The 17466-nt window shown below is 44.1% G+C and overlaps 1 protein-coding gene across 2 annotated transcripts in view; it reads left to right on the top strand.

Moving 5' to 3' along the window:
* LOC120505047 (cytochrome c oxidase assembly factor 1 homolog) overlaps nt 1-16892 on the top strand; it is a 52408-nt gene extending 35516 nt beyond the window's left edge. For both annotated transcript variants that reach the window (XM_039715210.1, XM_039715211.1), the window contains exons 3-6: nt 9028-9130; nt 11965-12116; nt 13999-14075; nt 16557-16892. In XM_039715210.1, coding sequence (XP_039571144.1) covers nt 9037-9130; nt 11965-12116; nt 13999-14075; nt 16557-16653 — 420 coding nt within the window. In that variant the 5' untranslated portion in view covers nt 9028-9036 and the 3' untranslated portion in view covers nt 16654-16892. The remainder of the gene's footprint in view (nt 1-9027; nt 9131-11964; nt 12117-13998; nt 14076-16556) is intronic.
* The last annotated feature ends 574 nt before the right edge of the window (nt 16893-17466 follow it).

The following is a 17466-nucleotide window of genomic DNA, read 5'->3' as shown; positions in this document are numbered from 1 at the left end:
TAGCCACAGTGATAGTGAGTCGGTCCCTGGGCTGCTTGTGAAACCCGGGAGCTCTGTCTTCTGCTTTGTTTGTGCTGGTATCATACAAACTGCAAAAATCATGGATAGGTTGGAGGTAACATTAAGCAGGGGCTTTTTCTGTGTAAGCAGAGGTCCCTAGGAGTAATATTGTACAAAAGTGGTATCCATCATTGTTCCTATTCCCACCACCACAGAGCTGAGTAGCATGTGATGGGAAAATAAAACGCAAACAAATAGAAATGGATCACAGCCCACCTATGTGTCTCACATATGCCACATATGTGAAATTTCATTGTATTGAGCTTTTGGTAATCTAGTGTTTAATCAACAAACCCCACAACAGGTATTTGAAGATTACCATTTTCTGAGGAAATAGTGTATGTTGTCAGCAGCCCTGTTTGAAAGCTGCTAGTGTCTTTAAAATGCTATAAAGCAGATGCTGAATTTTCAAAGATCTTTTTTAAGGCAATGATCCTGTAAAGGTATCATCTATTGAGCACACATAAAGCACACAACATTTTGAAAAATCTCACCCATCAACAGTACAAAAAGGTGTGGTCTGTGCTTTTGTCCAGCTCTTGGACAATCACGCCTCCTTGCTGGACAAAGCCCTGTGCTGTAGCTCCATAAAGGAAAGTTTGTCCCCATATCTCTAAAGGTAGGTTTGCTGTAGGAAAGAGCTCTGGAGTTCTGCCAAATCTGTCTAGTCTGGCATGTTTTAGCCTTAGAGAGGGAATGGGCAGGGAACAGCCCAGGTCTCTGGGAATCAAGTGTCTGACCTGGTACTGACTTCCTGTGAAGCTGTTCAGTCTTTTTCTGCCACAGCTCTGCAAAATGAAAAAAAATCCCTGCCTTCCCTAACAGGAGCTATTGAAGGACTGAAGATTTAGTAAATCATATTCAAAGTATTAAACACAGAAATATTTATTCCTTAAAATCTTTCCCACACATATTCTGAAGACAAAAATATGGATTGCAATCAGCTGTTCTCTGAAATTCCTCTTGTCCTGACTCATATTTGGAAGGGAATTTGATTCATGTCCAACTATTTTGTGATCATCCAATATAACTTTTCCTTTTTCCAAGGGTGGATGAATAATTCAGTAGCTACTCCCCAGATGAAGTTAAAGACCTGACTCCAGAAGCTGCATGTGCAGTGTGGCAGGTTCCATCACTTCTCTTTCCCTTTTGCACTCTCCATCTTGCACAGCTCTGTGCACAAGTTAACAAGCTGGATCTGTCTGAACAGAAAACCTCAAGTACTATGGGAACTTCTTTTCTTTCTTTTATGGTTCCCATCATAATTATTTTTTCCCTTTTCTGTCTTTCTGATAATAGAATGTTTCTAGGTCAGAATCCCAGCTGATCTTGTGCTGATTTTGGTCCCCAATGCTTATTAAAAAGTCACGAGTTTTGAGGTGAGCTTTTCCCCAGATCCTAATTTGTGTTAATAGATTTAGCTGATACTGAACCAGTTCTGTTCATATGGGCAAGGACCAACTTCTGGAACTGATCCAGGTGTCCAAGATGTTCGAAAGTAATTAGTTTTCTTTAAAGCTTTGGGCTGTAAGTGTTGATCACACACATTTAAAAGGGACTTGACTTTCAGAAGAGTAGAGTCCTTCTTTTCTGAAGGAGAGGCCATGTTGTATAAAAACAAGGGTGTAAAAAAGAGCACTTGAAATAAACTTACCCCATCTGAGAGGAATTAGGGTAGCATTTTTTTAAAGTTTTGGTTTTCAGTAGGAAGTAAGAATAGGAGTGGGGTGTTTGTTAAGTGCCAAAAGTATGTACTGCTGTAATACCGTATAATAAAAAGCATTAGATCAACAAGGTGTTTGGGCACAAGACTGCAGACCTTCCCACTTCCACCAATATTTTTAAAAGCTTTGTAAATGAGGCTCTTGCTGACCACAGCAGAGCAGACCACATCACATCTTTTACCCCACCATTCCTGGAGGCAAATAAGGGAGCAAGCATCATGTGATGTACACTATGTTCCTGCTTTAAAAATTTTTCCCCTATGACTGCACCCCCTGGCATTCAGTACCTGTAGATCACTGTCTACTGCATGCCTGTTTAATGTGGGCATGTGGATGATATTATTGAAGTCAGAAAAACTACAAACAAGCATAATCCTTATCACAATTGGATTGGTAAACTTCCAGGTTTTTAACATAACCACATAGAGTTCCTAGCCCAATGACATCTGCAGTACTTGGGTGAAGTTCTGAGACCATTTTCTTTTCCTTTTACAAGATAAAATGTCACCTGTTGGCCAAGAAAGTTATCACAGATTCGTGGTGTTTTTTGATTCTTTCACACGTATCAGGATTTAGTAAGTTGACTTAAAGCTAGATTGGATATTGGTTTTGGCTTTGAGATTTTGTCAATGTCTTCAGCATAATGAGTGTATTGGACATAGATAAATGCCCACAAACTGCTAAGAAACAGAAGTAATTACCACTGCATAGAAAGAATTGCAAACTCTTTCCATGAGAAATGATTTTGTACTCTTCCATGCTCCCTTACCTTGCAGGTTCAGTGAGCTTATTCTAGGCAATTATATATGGGAAACACACATCAAACTGAGAATCTCACTGGCTTGACAGTCCCTTTCTGCCAAGCACAGAGTGTTATTCCCTCTCATCATGACAGCATGAGGCAGTCAAAGGACTCTATACGATTCTTTTGTTTTAACATGCCCATTTGGAAGCTGGCCTGTGTTGCAGGCTGTGCAGAGGCACAGGGACAGCATAAAGCAATTCTTTTGAACTTTGGATTGCAGAATTCATGACCTCACTCCCAGCAGCAAGGAAGCCAAGAAGCTGTCCCACAGCTTTCTCAGGTAAACCACTCATTGTAAACACCACTGATCTTTTCTTCTTGCACCTTGGATGCAACTTTTCATTTACCCTACTTACGAATTCTTACTCTTAAATCCTTTGCAATTCACCTCTAAAATGTGAAAGATGAACATTGACACCTTCTTCCCAACTCCATGGTGTCCAATTACAGAAACATGCAATTAGAGATGTTAATGACAGATTATTAGGCATTAACCTATAATGCCATCCTCCAATAGCAGCAAAAATGGGTCACACTGTAGGTATAATTATCCTGGTTCTCTAATAATAAGCCCTGTTTGTGCCTTTTTTCTGCGATATATCCCTTGTATTTCAGTACAAAGTAGGGGCAGCTCTAGTTGTGTTGGAGAGTGATCTGGAGCAGGATGTTGAACTGCTGGCACATGGGCCTGGCCTTCAAAACGACTGAAAAAGCTAGGCTGTAGCATCTTTCCAACTTAGAGAAAACCGGTGAAGGATTTTGGCACCCACCTTTGTTACCCACAATTAGGAGGACAGGCTCTATTCACAGAGAGATAAACTGAGGGACAGCAGGAGACAATAGGACTCCTTGGAGAATAGGAATGGTGGCCCCACTGCTTCTGTCTGCTCAGCACCACGGTGGTGGTGCAATATTCTTCAGGGAAGAGGGCACATAGAGGGGTGAAGGTGGGTGGGCAGGAGGAAGAGAAATGCAGTGCAGGTGAGCAAACCAGATGAGACAGTGCAGCTTAAGAGCACAAAGAGAAGTTGTCTGTGACAGCAGAACAGAAATTTTATTCTGTAAATAGAATAGAAACATGAAAATAAGAGTGCCCAAGAGAGGAGAAAAATGAAATGAAACTCAGATATCTGAAGGCATCATGCACGTTTTGTGCTGACTGAGAAGACCAGCTGCTTTGTAGTGTGTACTGCAGAAGTGGTACAAGAATGAGGTGACTGTTTAGAGTCCTTAATCACTTTATTGACTACTTTCTCTTGATTGTTAATTAGTTAGTAGCAAAGGCAGAAAATAAACTTAACAGTCTTTCTTGGCTTTCTTGCCAGTAGTCTTTCTCATATGTAGAGTGGGCCCCTTAAAGCATTCTCACCAGGACCAGCTACACAAATCTAGGAATTGATTCACAAGGAGATCCTGGAAGAGACTATTTCAAAGCTGTCTAAAAAGATGTTGTACCTGTCTAAATGCCAGAATATGTGCTTTCGGTGCATCTGAACCAAGGGGGAAAAAGAAGAAAAGCAGACTACAAGTTTCTGAGGTCTTGTTGAAGGCACTCTGTACATGCAAAGTCTTTGATGCTTCTGAACATGCTGGCAGGGTCAAAAATTTGTGCTTTTACCTCTCATAAATGAGGTAAATATTATGTTGAGGCTATTTCCAGAAAAGAAGGGAAAAATAATATGCTGAGATCCTGTCAGAACACTTCTGCTGTACTGTCCTGTTTTTGGTGAGAGTACTGATGATGAAGGGATGTTGTAGACAGTGAGTGTCAAAAAAATGTGTCTAAAATGTTGTCCTAGTATCTTATTAGTATAGAAATTGGTTTGCACCCAGATGCCTGCCTTATGGATCTTAGGAGATCAATGGATGGGCAAGAAAGCAAGAATATGAAATACAAGTGTGTGCTCGTGTGTGGTTTGCCTGACATTCACTTTATCTTCTGTGACTTCCTGGGTGGTTTGCTGAAAAGCTGTGTCCAAGGCCAATTAAAAACCCACCAGCCCAGGGAGAGTTCTACTGCAGAAGGGTCAGCAGCAATTCCAGCCTTGAAGTTAGATGCTCAGGTCTGTGTTCAGGTCCACTGATAAATTTTAATTTAATTTAATAGTAGTCTTTTGCTGCACCTATTTAGTGTGTCAGTCCAACACCTCAGGACTGCAGTTGTTCAAGGTGGTTTAAAGGCTCACAGTTGCTTGTGGACGTGGCCTGGCACTATATTGTCCTGGCCAGGTGGGTAGGCAGTGGCCCAGATTGAGACAGGCAGCCATGATCACACCGAGTTTGCATTGATCAAGTTGCTTCTCTCTTGCTTCAGAGCAGTATTACTGTTTGCTGTTTGGTCTGTAGTAGCACCAAGAGGCTGGAGATGCTGGTGGAGTTTTGTAGCACCAGGAGGAAGACAAGGACAAGGAGAAGGAGGAGGAAATGCCTTCCCCATAGAACCTACTCCTAGCCCCAGCTCCCTTGCTCAATTCCAGGGTAAACAAAATTGATGTTTATGGTGAAAATGCCCTTCTTCTCCAATACCTACCTTTGGTGGAGGTGCCCAACACAAACTTCTGCCACACAAATTTCAGAGACCAAACAGAAAACCCAAATTTGCCAAAATAAAGGAGACTCTCTTAAGCCAGCCTATTTTTAGAAGATCCTCTGTGAAGAAAACAAAGTCTAATTTAAACCAGACTTTACTGTTGCAGTAACTCACCATTTCACATGTGACCCTGGGAGTTTGTTAAATCTTGTTAACAGTCTGTGTCCCACTTAGCTTCAAACTCAAGCCTTCTCCTCCATATCCTGCTATTTTTGAGGGCACAAAGTGAACATCACCATTATTAGGGTGTTTTGCTCTTTAACAGTTATGTTTTGAGAACACTACTTACAACAATTTAAGGTCTCTTATTGATAACTGTGGCTTCAGTGTTTTTGTGAGTTCTAATCTCCACTTAATCTTTCTTACCACTGCAAATAACATGGAGGAAAAGATGTCTTTGCAGAACAGCATAGCTTGGAAATTGTGTTTTTTTCATTACTGGCTGTGTAAAAGTCTGGTTTTCCCCCAACTGACTTGCGTACTCTTTTAGAGATATAACAGTTCTCAGGGGAGATCACCACAGATAGCAGCATGAACTTCCTGCTTAGGAGGCAATTGCATGTTGTATCTATAAAATTCTCTCAAATACTTAGAGTTGATCCCTTTGTGGCCAACAAAGTGGAGGGGGTTTGGTCCTTCCCTGGGAGAGCCCCTGCAGTTTGCAAGCCGTGTGTCATGTTCATAAAGGCTCAGGACAGGAGGCACACCTTGGGCATGACTCTGCTTCCCTTCCTTAGTGAGCCACTCCCATGGCACTTCAGCAGAGCAGCCAACAGAGCAGCAAACACAGTTGGCCACAGGACAGAAATCCAACTGGCGAGTCTTTGCAGACAACAGATCCTTAATACGTTTTGGTCTTCTGCAAGCTGTCACCATTCTGAAGTCACTAGCAGCTGTGTGCCAAAGGATGCTCAAGGCTGCAATATTCAAACATCCATTCCACAAGGGACCACGATGGCTGGGAAAGGAAGCAGCAGCCCCTCTGTGGGGCATGCTGTAGGCTCCAAAGTCAATTCTGTCCTTGGTTGTGGAGGCTGGCATGGAATTGTGGGATTGAGAGGCTTGTTAAAATGTGTAGCTCTGAACCTTTTCCCACAGTGTGCTGTTATAGGATTGGGTTGGGAAAACAGCTAAGAAACAAGTGGGACCAGAGCATCAAAAGATAGACAGGGGTGGGGTGGTCCAGCCCATGGGCTTCCAACTGTGACTGAAAATGAGCAATGCAGACCTCGGTGCACAACTTGGGTGCACCTCAGCTCTCCACATCTCTGCCTCAGCAGGAGCAGCAGCAGAAGACAGCTGTGGGCAGGGGCAGCACCTTAGGAGCAGCCAGGCGTGCTGCATGCTTAATGGGATCACCACTGCTCAGCTGCCAAGCTCCCTTGCCAGATGGCACCGTCTCTACACTGCAGACTGGAGCGGAGGTGGTGATGAGAGTGTGTGTGAGCATGTGACTGATCAGCAATAAGCTTTTCTTACTTTCCATGCATTTCCCGTGTCGGGGTGTGAGCAGACCGTGAGACCTAACAAACCTCAAACCCACTGACAGCAAGTTTGCAGAGCCTCTAATTTCCGCTGTTTACCAGGCAGGTCCTCTGAGCCCCAGTCAAAACCTTGCTGCTGCAAGAGCTCCCTGTCTTCCCACCCTTACTCAGCAAACTGAGTAAGGGTGGGAAGTGCCAGCAGCACCCCCCACCTCCAGACATTTGCATTCAATTACCCTGAATTTAATCACAGAAAGCACATTTTGCCTGGCCACAACTTTAAAAGGGGCAAAAACAAATGCCTCAGGTCACAAACTGTTATATCTGATCCTTCCTCCAGATTTACCACGGAGTTTTTTTCCCCATCCCTGTTATGTGGTGTTGGTGTCAGAGCCTCCTCCTGGCCAGATGAATCTTATAAGAAACTTGGTTATTAATCAGATTTTGTGGGGATTTAAGGAAAGTTGCAAACACAAGCAGGCGAGCAGGAAGTTCTCACTGTCCTTGTGAAATGACTAACGCTGTTTCTTTGTAAAACCACTTGCACATTTCCTCTGCTGTAACTTCTCATGCCATTCAAGTTCCCCAGGGGAAGTGAGAAGAAAAACTCATCACAGAAACAGATCAGGAGTGAGAGAGATGATAGCTGACAATACTAATGGCATTTTGGGGCATAAAATAGGTATAACAGCCACATGCCTCTCTGGGTTGCCATCACTACTAGCCATCCACAAATCTGAAATTATTTAAATAGTAAACTGAAATACTAAGGGTTCTTAAAAATCAAGGAAATAAGGAAAGCATTCAGCCTAGGAATAGCATGCATTACAACTGAGTGCTAATGCCAACAGGGCAGGAGATGAAATTTATACCTGAATTGCATTCACAGTTTTGTAGAATCATAGAATATGTTGAGTTAAAAGGGACCCACAATGATCATGGAGTCCAATTTCTGTCCCTGCACAGAACACCCTAAAAATCATACCAGGTGCCCAAGAGCATTGTCCATACTTCTCTTGAGCTCAGACAGGCTTGGTGCTGTGACCTCTTCCCTGAGCAGTCTGAGTTTCCCTCAGTTTAGAGCATGCAAGCGTCAGCATGAGGACATGTCAGCAGAGAGGTGAGCAGAGGGAGGCTGCCCCTATCACCCTGACCTGGCCACCACGGGAAGAAGTTCTGACACTTGTCTCCACCCTTGCTCAACTGTGGTTGTCAGCTGAACAATACCTGACTAAGACATACCTGAGGGATGCCTATAGAGGTGGTTTCCACAACAGGGCTCAAACAGTCTTGCCCAGGTCACATTTCTGGTTACATTTTGGTTTGGGCCTTGGTTTATTAATCAGCTCTCATTGAGCGTAGCACTTAAGTCACAGTGTCGTGTGACAAGTATTGGGGTGTGAAGCCTTTGGGATTAGAAATCCCATACAGCTTCCCCAATTACTCATATGCCTATGGTGCCTATTGAAAAAGAAAGGCTTTCTGCTATTTTTTTTTAATTGCTGTCAAGACCATTCCTCCCTCCCATCCCAGCTCCAAGAGAATCAAGAGCAGAAGCCAGTACTTAGATGCTTGTTCAAGTCCTATCTTGCCACAGCCTGAAGCATAGTGCTACGCCCCCACTGACAACTCAGCTTGACTCCTGCTAACCTGCTGTGGGCAGGAGCATTAGCTCAGTTCTTCAGTCCCCCTCTTACACAAACTGTGGAAGTGTTTCTTATTCTGCTGGGTCATGCATTCAAGTGTCAAAATTATGACTCATTAAAAGGGCAAGTTTGGGAGGGTGGGGGGTTACGGGAAGGAAGAAAACAGCTTGGAAGAGACTTCCTGTTTATCCACAGCTTGGGAAAAAAATTGACACAAGAGAATACACACACCCTGGCTCCATTATCTTTGCTGGCACAGTGCTGGCCTGGCTCTGTCCCTTACCACTCAAGGCCAAATCCATCCCTGCCGCGAGCGTGTTTACTTTAGAGGAGTTTACTCGAGAGAGAAATGCAGTGCCCGGAGCCTGAATGCGCGCAGTGTGCGAGCAAACACTCGGGCACCGGGAGCCCCCGCCGCAGTGCCGCAGCACTGGCCCCCGGCCACGCCAGGGAGGTCATTTTCTTCTCGGCAATTAGTGAAGTGGTGGCATCACTAAAAGAAGTTGAATAAACACATTCAACCCAGCTGGGTTCCCGGTTTGCTGTGTTCTCACCACTCTTCCTTCTGGGCGCATGGTGGGGCCCCAGCAAGCTCGGTGCCTGTGCGCTACGCTTTCATTCAGGCCTGGTTGGAAAGGGCTTTTAGGAAAGAGGAGGAGGGGGGAAGTAACCCTTTGGCTTTCTTCTTTTACAACAACTGTCTTCTCTTTCTTTTCAGGGAGTAAAAATGCCAGCTTCTCTGAGAAAACTGCAGCAAATGGCTGTTTTCATGGGACTGTTCAGCGGCGGGGGATGCATCGTGATGTATAATCTTATGCAAAGTAAGTCTTGGTGTTGTTAGCAACCTTATTTCTCCTCTGCCCCTTTCACTGGCTTTTGTCTAGTGGGGAAAATAGCAGCATGCAAGTTGTGAAAAGCAGATGAAATTAAGGGAAGAGCTTCTGGGTTCTGCCTCTGTGGGCTCCACTTTTTTCATCCTCAGGGCTTTTGCTCTCCCAAGAGCTGCTGTGTGCATTTCCAGAGGCACATATTGCATAGGGAGCAGGCTGTTGTGGTCAGAAGAAAGTCTGGTTTTTGGGGGTTTCCTGAGGGTGATGGTGAAGTGAAAGCTTCACCTGCTGTAATGCAGGTTTCATTTCTTAATTGAGGTTTTGTAACTGGGCAGTAAAAGAGGACCATCTGTGAGAAGGTGTTAAAGTCTAGCAGTTTTATCTGTAAATCTCTGTATAGTGCTGGCCCTTAAACACAGCACACCTGTGAAGTGCTAAGAAATCATGAGCATTCTCCCCAGTGAAGTACAGGTAAGAGCAGTCAGTACTGAGAAGATCAGGACAAAGACAAAAGCTAGACAGGTGATGTTGCTGTTTATATCTAGTTGTTTATCTCTAGTTGCTATGTGTCTTTGGCCAAGAATCCATATTATTAGTCCAAATTATACATTTATTTTTTCTAAAACTGCTTTTAGATAGTTAGCATCAGAGCAGAAATAAGCTTTGGCTCTCTCTCAGGGGGTGCCATAGGCCTCTTGGCCCTATGCCTCTCCCTTGTTGGTGCTATCAAATGGTATTACTTTTCACCTACCCTGATACCAGAGGATACTGCCAGAAAAAAGTGTAGCCAAGCCTGTTTCTCAAGCCCTCAGATAAGCTCTGAATCCTCCCCTTCATTTTACACATATTAATAACAAATCAGACAGGGCTGGAAAGCAGACTTTAATTTTAGGCAGCTCATGCCCCCAAGCTCTGGAGTACATGACAGAAATATGATCCTTATGCTTTAAAATATTGAATCTGGCTTTAACAAGGACATTAGCATTTTTTAATTTTCAGCTTCAGCACTGTTAGTCACCCCCTGTGCTACACAGCAAGCCCCAGGGCTGGTTCCCCACATGCCTTGGCTGTGCAGTCAGGTGGCACATTGCAATGGCCACTTCGGGCCCTCTTGTGATTTCAGTGGCCACTGAGCAGCTGCCTGGTAACTCAGCCAGGCTGCTGAGAGGACATTTTCTGCAGCCAAATGTGTCCTTCTCTATCCTCTAAACAGACACAGGGGCCACACTTAGAGCCTTTCTCCTTTGGCTCATGCCTGGGGCTATCCCAGTGCCTTCTGCCCGGTGCACAGAACCGGCCCATACATGGACTAGTGAGGAGCGAGTGGCCTCCATAGTTGTGGGAGCAGTGGGAAAGGATTCTTTCCCTTCCCTTCCTTTAGGCTGAAGGAAAGTTTGCATGCACGTGGTCTTTGTGCAAGCTTGTACAAATACTCAGGTAATCCTATTTCTACTTACTCTCATCACCTCCACACCCTTCTCGTGGAAGCAGTCTGCTCAGCCAACTCCAGCATGCTTTCAGCTCCCCTACCAAAAGATGTGAGGACAAATGGATTAGTTGGGCATTTAATGTCTAATGCATGAGATGCTAACAAGGAACAGCTGAGAAGGAGCACCAGGAAATTAGAATCCATTTCTCCTCCAACCTGCAGGATGACCACAACATACTTTTCACATGGTGTGAGTGGCTGTTTGCCATGATTTATAGGTACTGAAGGGGCAGGCATGCTGCAGCCCCTTTAGCTGGAGCTTCTTAGCATGCACCAGAGGGACACAGGAGGACCAACACAGGTGACAGCCTAGCAAAGCTGTTTCTATGCCAACTGGATGCTCCCTGCTTACAGGGGATGCCTTTAATTGGGGAGAGAGGGCAGCACCTTTCTGCCTCATGCTCCAAGATTAATACTGACAGCTAAGAGACCAAGAAACAAACCTTAAACCTTGTTTTAAACCCTTTGAAAGGTGAAGGCAAAGTTGCCAGAGTAGTATTTAACAATTACACACTCTTAGCTTAACTCTGCCCTTCTTGATGTCGAAAGAGTAAGTTAAGCTGATCTAGTAACCCCAGCAAGACAGCCATAAAGCTGTTAATAAGGAAAGCTCTGTCTCCATAAGGAGGGTCAGGAAGTGTCCAGCTCCTCAGCTGTGCCCTGTCCATTTGTAACCAGGGTACAGCGTTTCACAGCCATACAGAGCAGCAGCTGTCCTGCATGTGCCTGCACTGCTGCATGCATGTGCAGTGCTGTTGTGGCTGCTTGACCTGTAACTCGAGTGGTGCTCCTGAGCACCTCCCTTCTAAGGCATCCGTCAGCAGAGTTGTAACTTCATGGCTGCCACTTGGAAAGCTGTACCAAGACCACAGCTAGAGTACCACAGCAGCAGCTGTTCCCCTCTCAATGTCTCCCAAGATATTCTCCATTCTTAAAGTATTTTATGTGCCTCAAATAGAAAAAAAACAAAAAAAATAGAATTTTTATCAGAACATTTCAGATATTCGTCCTTGTACCTTTTTTCCTCTTCCTTTTAGATAACCTACAAATGCATGAAAAGTGGGGAGACACAGCCGTAAGCTGAGCTGTAGATCATTCCTGTAGAATGGAACAGGCTATGTTCAGAGCCTTCTTCATTTAAATGAGCTGAATAACATTTTCTTCTCTGATGTAAGGGTGTGTTTCCTCCTTTAGCCAAATTTCTCCTAATTAATAGTTTTGGACTGTATTTCAGGGAGGGTGTGGTAGTCTGGATAAATGTCTTTTTTTTTTTTTAAGCTTATGTTTTGATTTTAAGTGAACAGTCTCCTCACTAACCTGTTTCTCTCAAAACTAGAAAGTTTTGCCAGGACGCAGTATTACCAGCAAGCTTTGGAGCAACTGAACAGCAATCCTGATGCCCTGGCAGCCCTGGGTGCCCCCCCTCTTAAGGTTCACAACATCCACCTGACAGATGGGAGCAATCGCGTGGACACAGAAAGAGCGCGGGTAACTCTGGGCGGGCAGCGTCACAGGATGGCGTCCTGAGATGTCAGGTGACAAGAGATCAGCCAGGGGATTTTCAGCGGGTCATGAGTCACCTGGGGGCACTGGAAGGCAGCAGGATGGAATACCGGTTGATCTAGAAATGGATTGGATTTCCAGAGAGTAAATCTACTAGCCTAGAAACAGAAGAGCAGCATCTCCATGTTGTGCTGTATGGGCCCATCACACAATGTCAAGGAAAGTCTCAAGACGATCAGTTCCCCCCTCACACTGTAAGCCACAAAATCATTTTCAGAGACGTATCAGATGCAGCTTTAAAATAACACCTGTCTTTCTTTACCCCCCAGATATGTCCCATGCTAGTTTTTAGGGCTTTATTCAGAGCAGTTTTACAGCTTCTTACAGGCTATGCTGTGGTACAGCATAAATGGTGTGGTTTTTAAGAGCACCTGTAAGCTTGTGTCATTGAGAACAGCTCCCCAGCCTGAGACTGAGTGTGAGGGTTACTCAGTGACTGGAGAATGCTGTGCTGGCTGCTGAAGTATTGCACAAGGCTGCCTTGTATCAGCTGAGGGCTGGGCCCAGGCAAAACCTTGCAAAAACAAGTCCACTTCCACTTGGCATTGATGCCTCAAGAGTACTTTCCATCAGAGTTTTTACTCCCACAACTGGCTGCCCTTCACTTGTTTTGCTAACACCGATTGCCCCTAGCGACCTCTCCAGGTCCTTCACTACGGTACTCGTCACATTGGAATAATTTTGTTTTTACTGGTGAGTAGTTATGAATGCCAGGGACCAAGAAAGTGCATTAAGGAATGGGTCAGATAATACAATGAAGGGATATGACTATCAGGGTAAGATTAAAAAACCCCAACCTTTGACCAGCTCACATAAAATTAATTTCGATTTCACTTCAGCCAGGCTGCACTTACATGATACCCTGGAGCAAAACATTTTCCGTGTTTTATAGATTTCACCAGGGAACATATCTAAGGAAAAAAGTCGTGCAAAACCCCACACAATGTCATATACTGACTGAAGAGGAGATAACCTTTCCCACGGGTGTTTTCCTATGTCACTGTTTAAGAATGCTGATCGCTTGGGTGACTCAGGGTGAAGTCAAACCCTGCCTTCTACTGACCTCACCCAAGACACAAATCACCAACTTTCTTCTCTACTTTTTCATGCTCCTAAGTATTAATGTTCTCATGAAATAAACTGGTTAATCGTCATTATACCACAGGTTGATTTAATGACTTCTCAACATTCCCAGCTGCTGGGTCTGTTGGTGAACACCTGGCAGTTTCTCTGTGTTTGCATCATCACCAGCAAATGCTACACCTGAAACATTTCTTTTATTCAGATATTAAACCCAGTGCAATTGGTCGTGGTTGCTGCTGCAGCTTCAGCTTTGTTTGTTAAACAGATAAATGATAAAATTTGTGACAGTGAAAAAAAAGAATCACTGAATATCTCATTGCCTCAGTGTGTGTTAAGGGACTGATATGCAGAGGATCTCAACATATAGGCTTGTAATGGTTATGGGAAGCTCTGACAGTTCAGGTCACCTCTGGATGACCATACATTCTGGTAAGGAAAGGTGTTTGCTCATAAATATTTCAGGGAGCCAGTGGTTTTCCCCAGGGGTTGCAGTTGTAACACAGTACATTCTTTAGGCAGAGAGAGATTAATGCATGGCAGAGCAGACATACTTGTGTAGCCACGCATGTGTTAGCTGTTAGAATAGATCAGTCCAATTCTGAAACACAGTAAGAAAGTAAATTATAGTGTTAAAAGTTAAAAAGGTGTGAGCTCTTTGACTAGAAGGAATAAATGTCTGTTTCATAAGCTTTGCTGAATCTTTAGTGTGCTTTTCCATTTGCAGATAAAGTTACCGGTCTCTGGAACAAAATCGGCAGGCTACCTCTACATTGACTCGGAGATGGACCACTCCCGTCAGTGGTGCGTACTTGGGGAGGTTACAGGTGAAATGGGAAAGAAGTGGTAGGAGAAAAGAGTAGAGCAGGGTATTTGCTTTAGTCATGTGTGATGCTGAGGTCATGCACACAGATCGAACAGAAACTGCCATCTGAAGGCCTGGTGAAAGGTTATTATTTTCATTAGAACAAAAATGTAAGTTAGCTGAGAAATATTCTGAATCCGTCTTTCTGAATGTGAATAGAAGAGGAACATGAGCCATTTCTTTGTGTTAAGTGTGTTCTGCAAACTGTAGCTCAGTACATATCCAAATACTGTGAGCCAAGGTAAAGCGAGGCTCCCTCCCACCCCACCTCCCCATAGAGGTGCAGAGGCTGTTGAACAGCAGTCCTAATTCTGGTCTGGTATTAGAGATTGCAGTAAGGGAATCACACATTATATCACAGCTGTATGAGATGAGCTAAAAACAAGATTTGTTTTTCTGAGATATCCAAGAAGTATCCTTATAGTTAAAAAAAGGTGCTAGAACAGATGCATTATAGTAGAAGTATACTCTGATACCATATCATATAGAATTGACTTTACATTTTCATAGTATACTGAAGCCTGAAAACCTCCTTTGTCAACAGTAAACTGGTTTCTGGAACTGAGCAAATAATTACTACATGAACTCAAAAGATTTACTAGATAGATGCAAATCTCTTGTTAGTTATTTCTGTTAGCTCTGTTTAGAAACTGAAAGCTACAAAACTTTTACTCAGCTGCCCCCAGCCATTTGGTGATGTTTTCTATTAATAATTAGATGAGCATGACTTACTGGATTTCTCTTCTGAGTAAGTATGGGAAGGAAGAGAAAGGCACTAGGCTGGGACTTGAGAAACTCAATACTGGACCTAGCCTCTTCCCTAATAAACAGGCATAACCCCAAGGGTCCTCAGCCCCATTTCTTGTACACCTCACTTTCCTGTTGCCTGAGCTCTGATCTCCTCACTCCTCCTTAGCCCCTCCTTACAGACAATTCCCTCGTTCACAGTTACTGTGAAGTTAACTGAAGATTGCAAAATGTTAAAACTACAGCAGTGCATACACATCTCTTGGAGTTTTGTTTTAAAGTTAGCTCTTTTTACATTTCTGCAAATCTAAGAAAAAAAGAAAAAGGCATCTGCTTGTAAAAGGATTTGTGGCAGATAAATCTGTCAGACTCCACCAAATCCACCCAGGTGCAGGGTCCTGTGCATAGCTTAACTTGGGGCTGAGACAGGACTTGGTGCCCTTGCATTCCACTGAGGAACTAACAGCAAAATGGCTGGGAGTAAGGAGCAGGTAAGCAGGTCATCCTGGTGGGATGCTGCAGAATTCATGGGTGCTTTCCCGGGGCAGCTCTCACACTGATACAGACAGCGCTAAATAGCACCAGGATTTGAGTGCTCTGTGCAAGAGTAGCTGAGGCACCAGAGCTACTGCAATGCATCTCACTCTGAGTGTGCAGACTGTCCTAGTGTTTTATTTATTTTGTAAAAGAGAAGACAACTGAAAAAAGAAAATTTGGAGTCTGTGAGCTCGTTTGGTCCAGGAGGAAGTGGCATTCACTCAGAGGCAGGCAGTGCAGGGATGGGGAGGGTGCCCAGAGGCAAGGGCAGCCAAGGCACGACAAAATTCCTCTTGCCTGCCCTGAAGTGACCAAGAGAAGGGTTGAGCCCCCAGGCCACACTGTGGGGAATGAACAGGTCACCCCCAAGCCTGGTTGCTTGAGCTGGGTTGGGGTTGGGAGCAGAGGACTGCTGAGCAGAGCCTTGCTGCAGACCCATTGCAAAGAGGTGCAGCAGCCTAATTACCTAATTGTATGTACTCAGCACTGACTCCAGCAAGAGCAGAGCTGGGCCAGTGCCAGGAGTATTTGAAAAAATCCTATTTTAGTACCCCAAAATAATAGTCCTTTCCAGCTGGAAAAGCAGCATGAGCAGTTTCTCAGAAGTGGGTTTGGAGCAGAGCTTAGAGGAAGGAACAGGCTCCCCCTCAGTCTCCAACAAATGCAATTTTCCTTCTTAGAGTAACCACTGTCGTACCCTGTCAGGTTTTCCAGCAGTCACATTGAGCGATCACACAGTGTTCAAACTCTTCCAAGCCAGAATAATTCCTTAGCAACACTGTCTGGCTCCAAGGCTGGAGAGGAGTGGAGCAAGGAATGCACCCGCAGGATGGAGAGGAAAAAAGGCACCGGGTCAGGGAAGGAATGTCCTAAGAAGAGCTGGCAGGTTTTTATTTGAATTGCAACAAATAGAAACATGCATACCAGATCTTTAAATCTGGGCTATGCCACAATATTAGGGAGAACAGCTTTCAGAAGTTGGCGCTCACAAACAAAGTTTTAAAACACTTGAGAGAATTTTTAAAAGTACTGAATGTGTGGAATTATTTGTTTCTCTGAGCCAGCTGTTTTTATACTGACTTGACCATGTTAAAAGTGATTGCTACAAGTTAAAAATCTTCTTTGGTTTATGTCAGCTGGTGCCTTCAGGATGTCACCTTGAAACTGCGGGATGGTCAGAATATTCCCGTTTACCACTCTTCAGAGGGAAGCATTGGTGTGCAAGAAAGCTAAAAATCAGGGACAGCTGCATCTCCACCTCCCATTGAGCCAAAGGAGCCATTAATCGATTGCATCCTGCTGTGGCTGTGAATGTACACAGTTGTTACAAGTGACAGTTTCACTTAAGCGGGTGCTCTCAAGACAATTTTCTCTCTAAGATTTACCTCATTATTGTTGTAGTTGTAATTTCTTTCTTTTGCTGGTTTATTCACGTGTTTAACAGAAGCCTAAAATAAATATCTTGCAAAAGAGTTGCTGTTGCAGAGAAGTCATGTGTTATGCCCTGTGTGTGCTGGTATTATGAATTTGAAATAAATAAACAAACTGCCAGGAATCTGACCTTTGTTTTACAGTGGCAGACCAAAGTCAGGGCAAGTCAGCTTCTCAAAGCTTTGAGAAGACTTACTGCCTCAGTTTCACCCCCAATTCTCAACAAGGTATTGCCTAAATCAGGAAGGATGAAGTAGCAAAGATGAAGCTCAGCAGCAGCACCCTTGACTTCACTTATGAGGTAGATTTGGACCCTCACAGTTATCATTACAAAGCTCATGAGATAGCTGAGGCCACTCAGCTTAGGAATTCCAGGAAGAGACTTGCTGCTCACACTGAAGAAGCCACTGCTTCACACCAGCACTGTCTGACAAGTTCTGGAGAGGACATTTAGGGAAAAAAACACTCAGGAGGGTGCAGAACAGATGAAGGCACTGCCGTCTTCTCCTCTGACTACAACGAGAGATTTTGACTGTGCCATCAGGTAGAGAATTTCCCATCACCAAGCAAGTTGAGAAATAAGCAAAACACGCCAAACTAACAAAAAAATCCCCA

The sequence above is a fragment of the Passer montanus genome, unplaced genomic scaffold, assembly GCF_014805655.1.
Source record: "Passer montanus isolate IOZ18808 unplaced genomic scaffold, ASM1480565v1 scaffold32, whole genome shotgun sequence".
Taxonomy (NCBI): domain Eukaryota; kingdom Metazoa; phylum Chordata; class Aves; order Passeriformes; family Passeridae; genus Passer; species Passer montanus.
The sequence above is the reverse complement of the archived record's forward strand: the minus strand, read 5'-3'. Positions and strand labels throughout refer to the sequence as shown.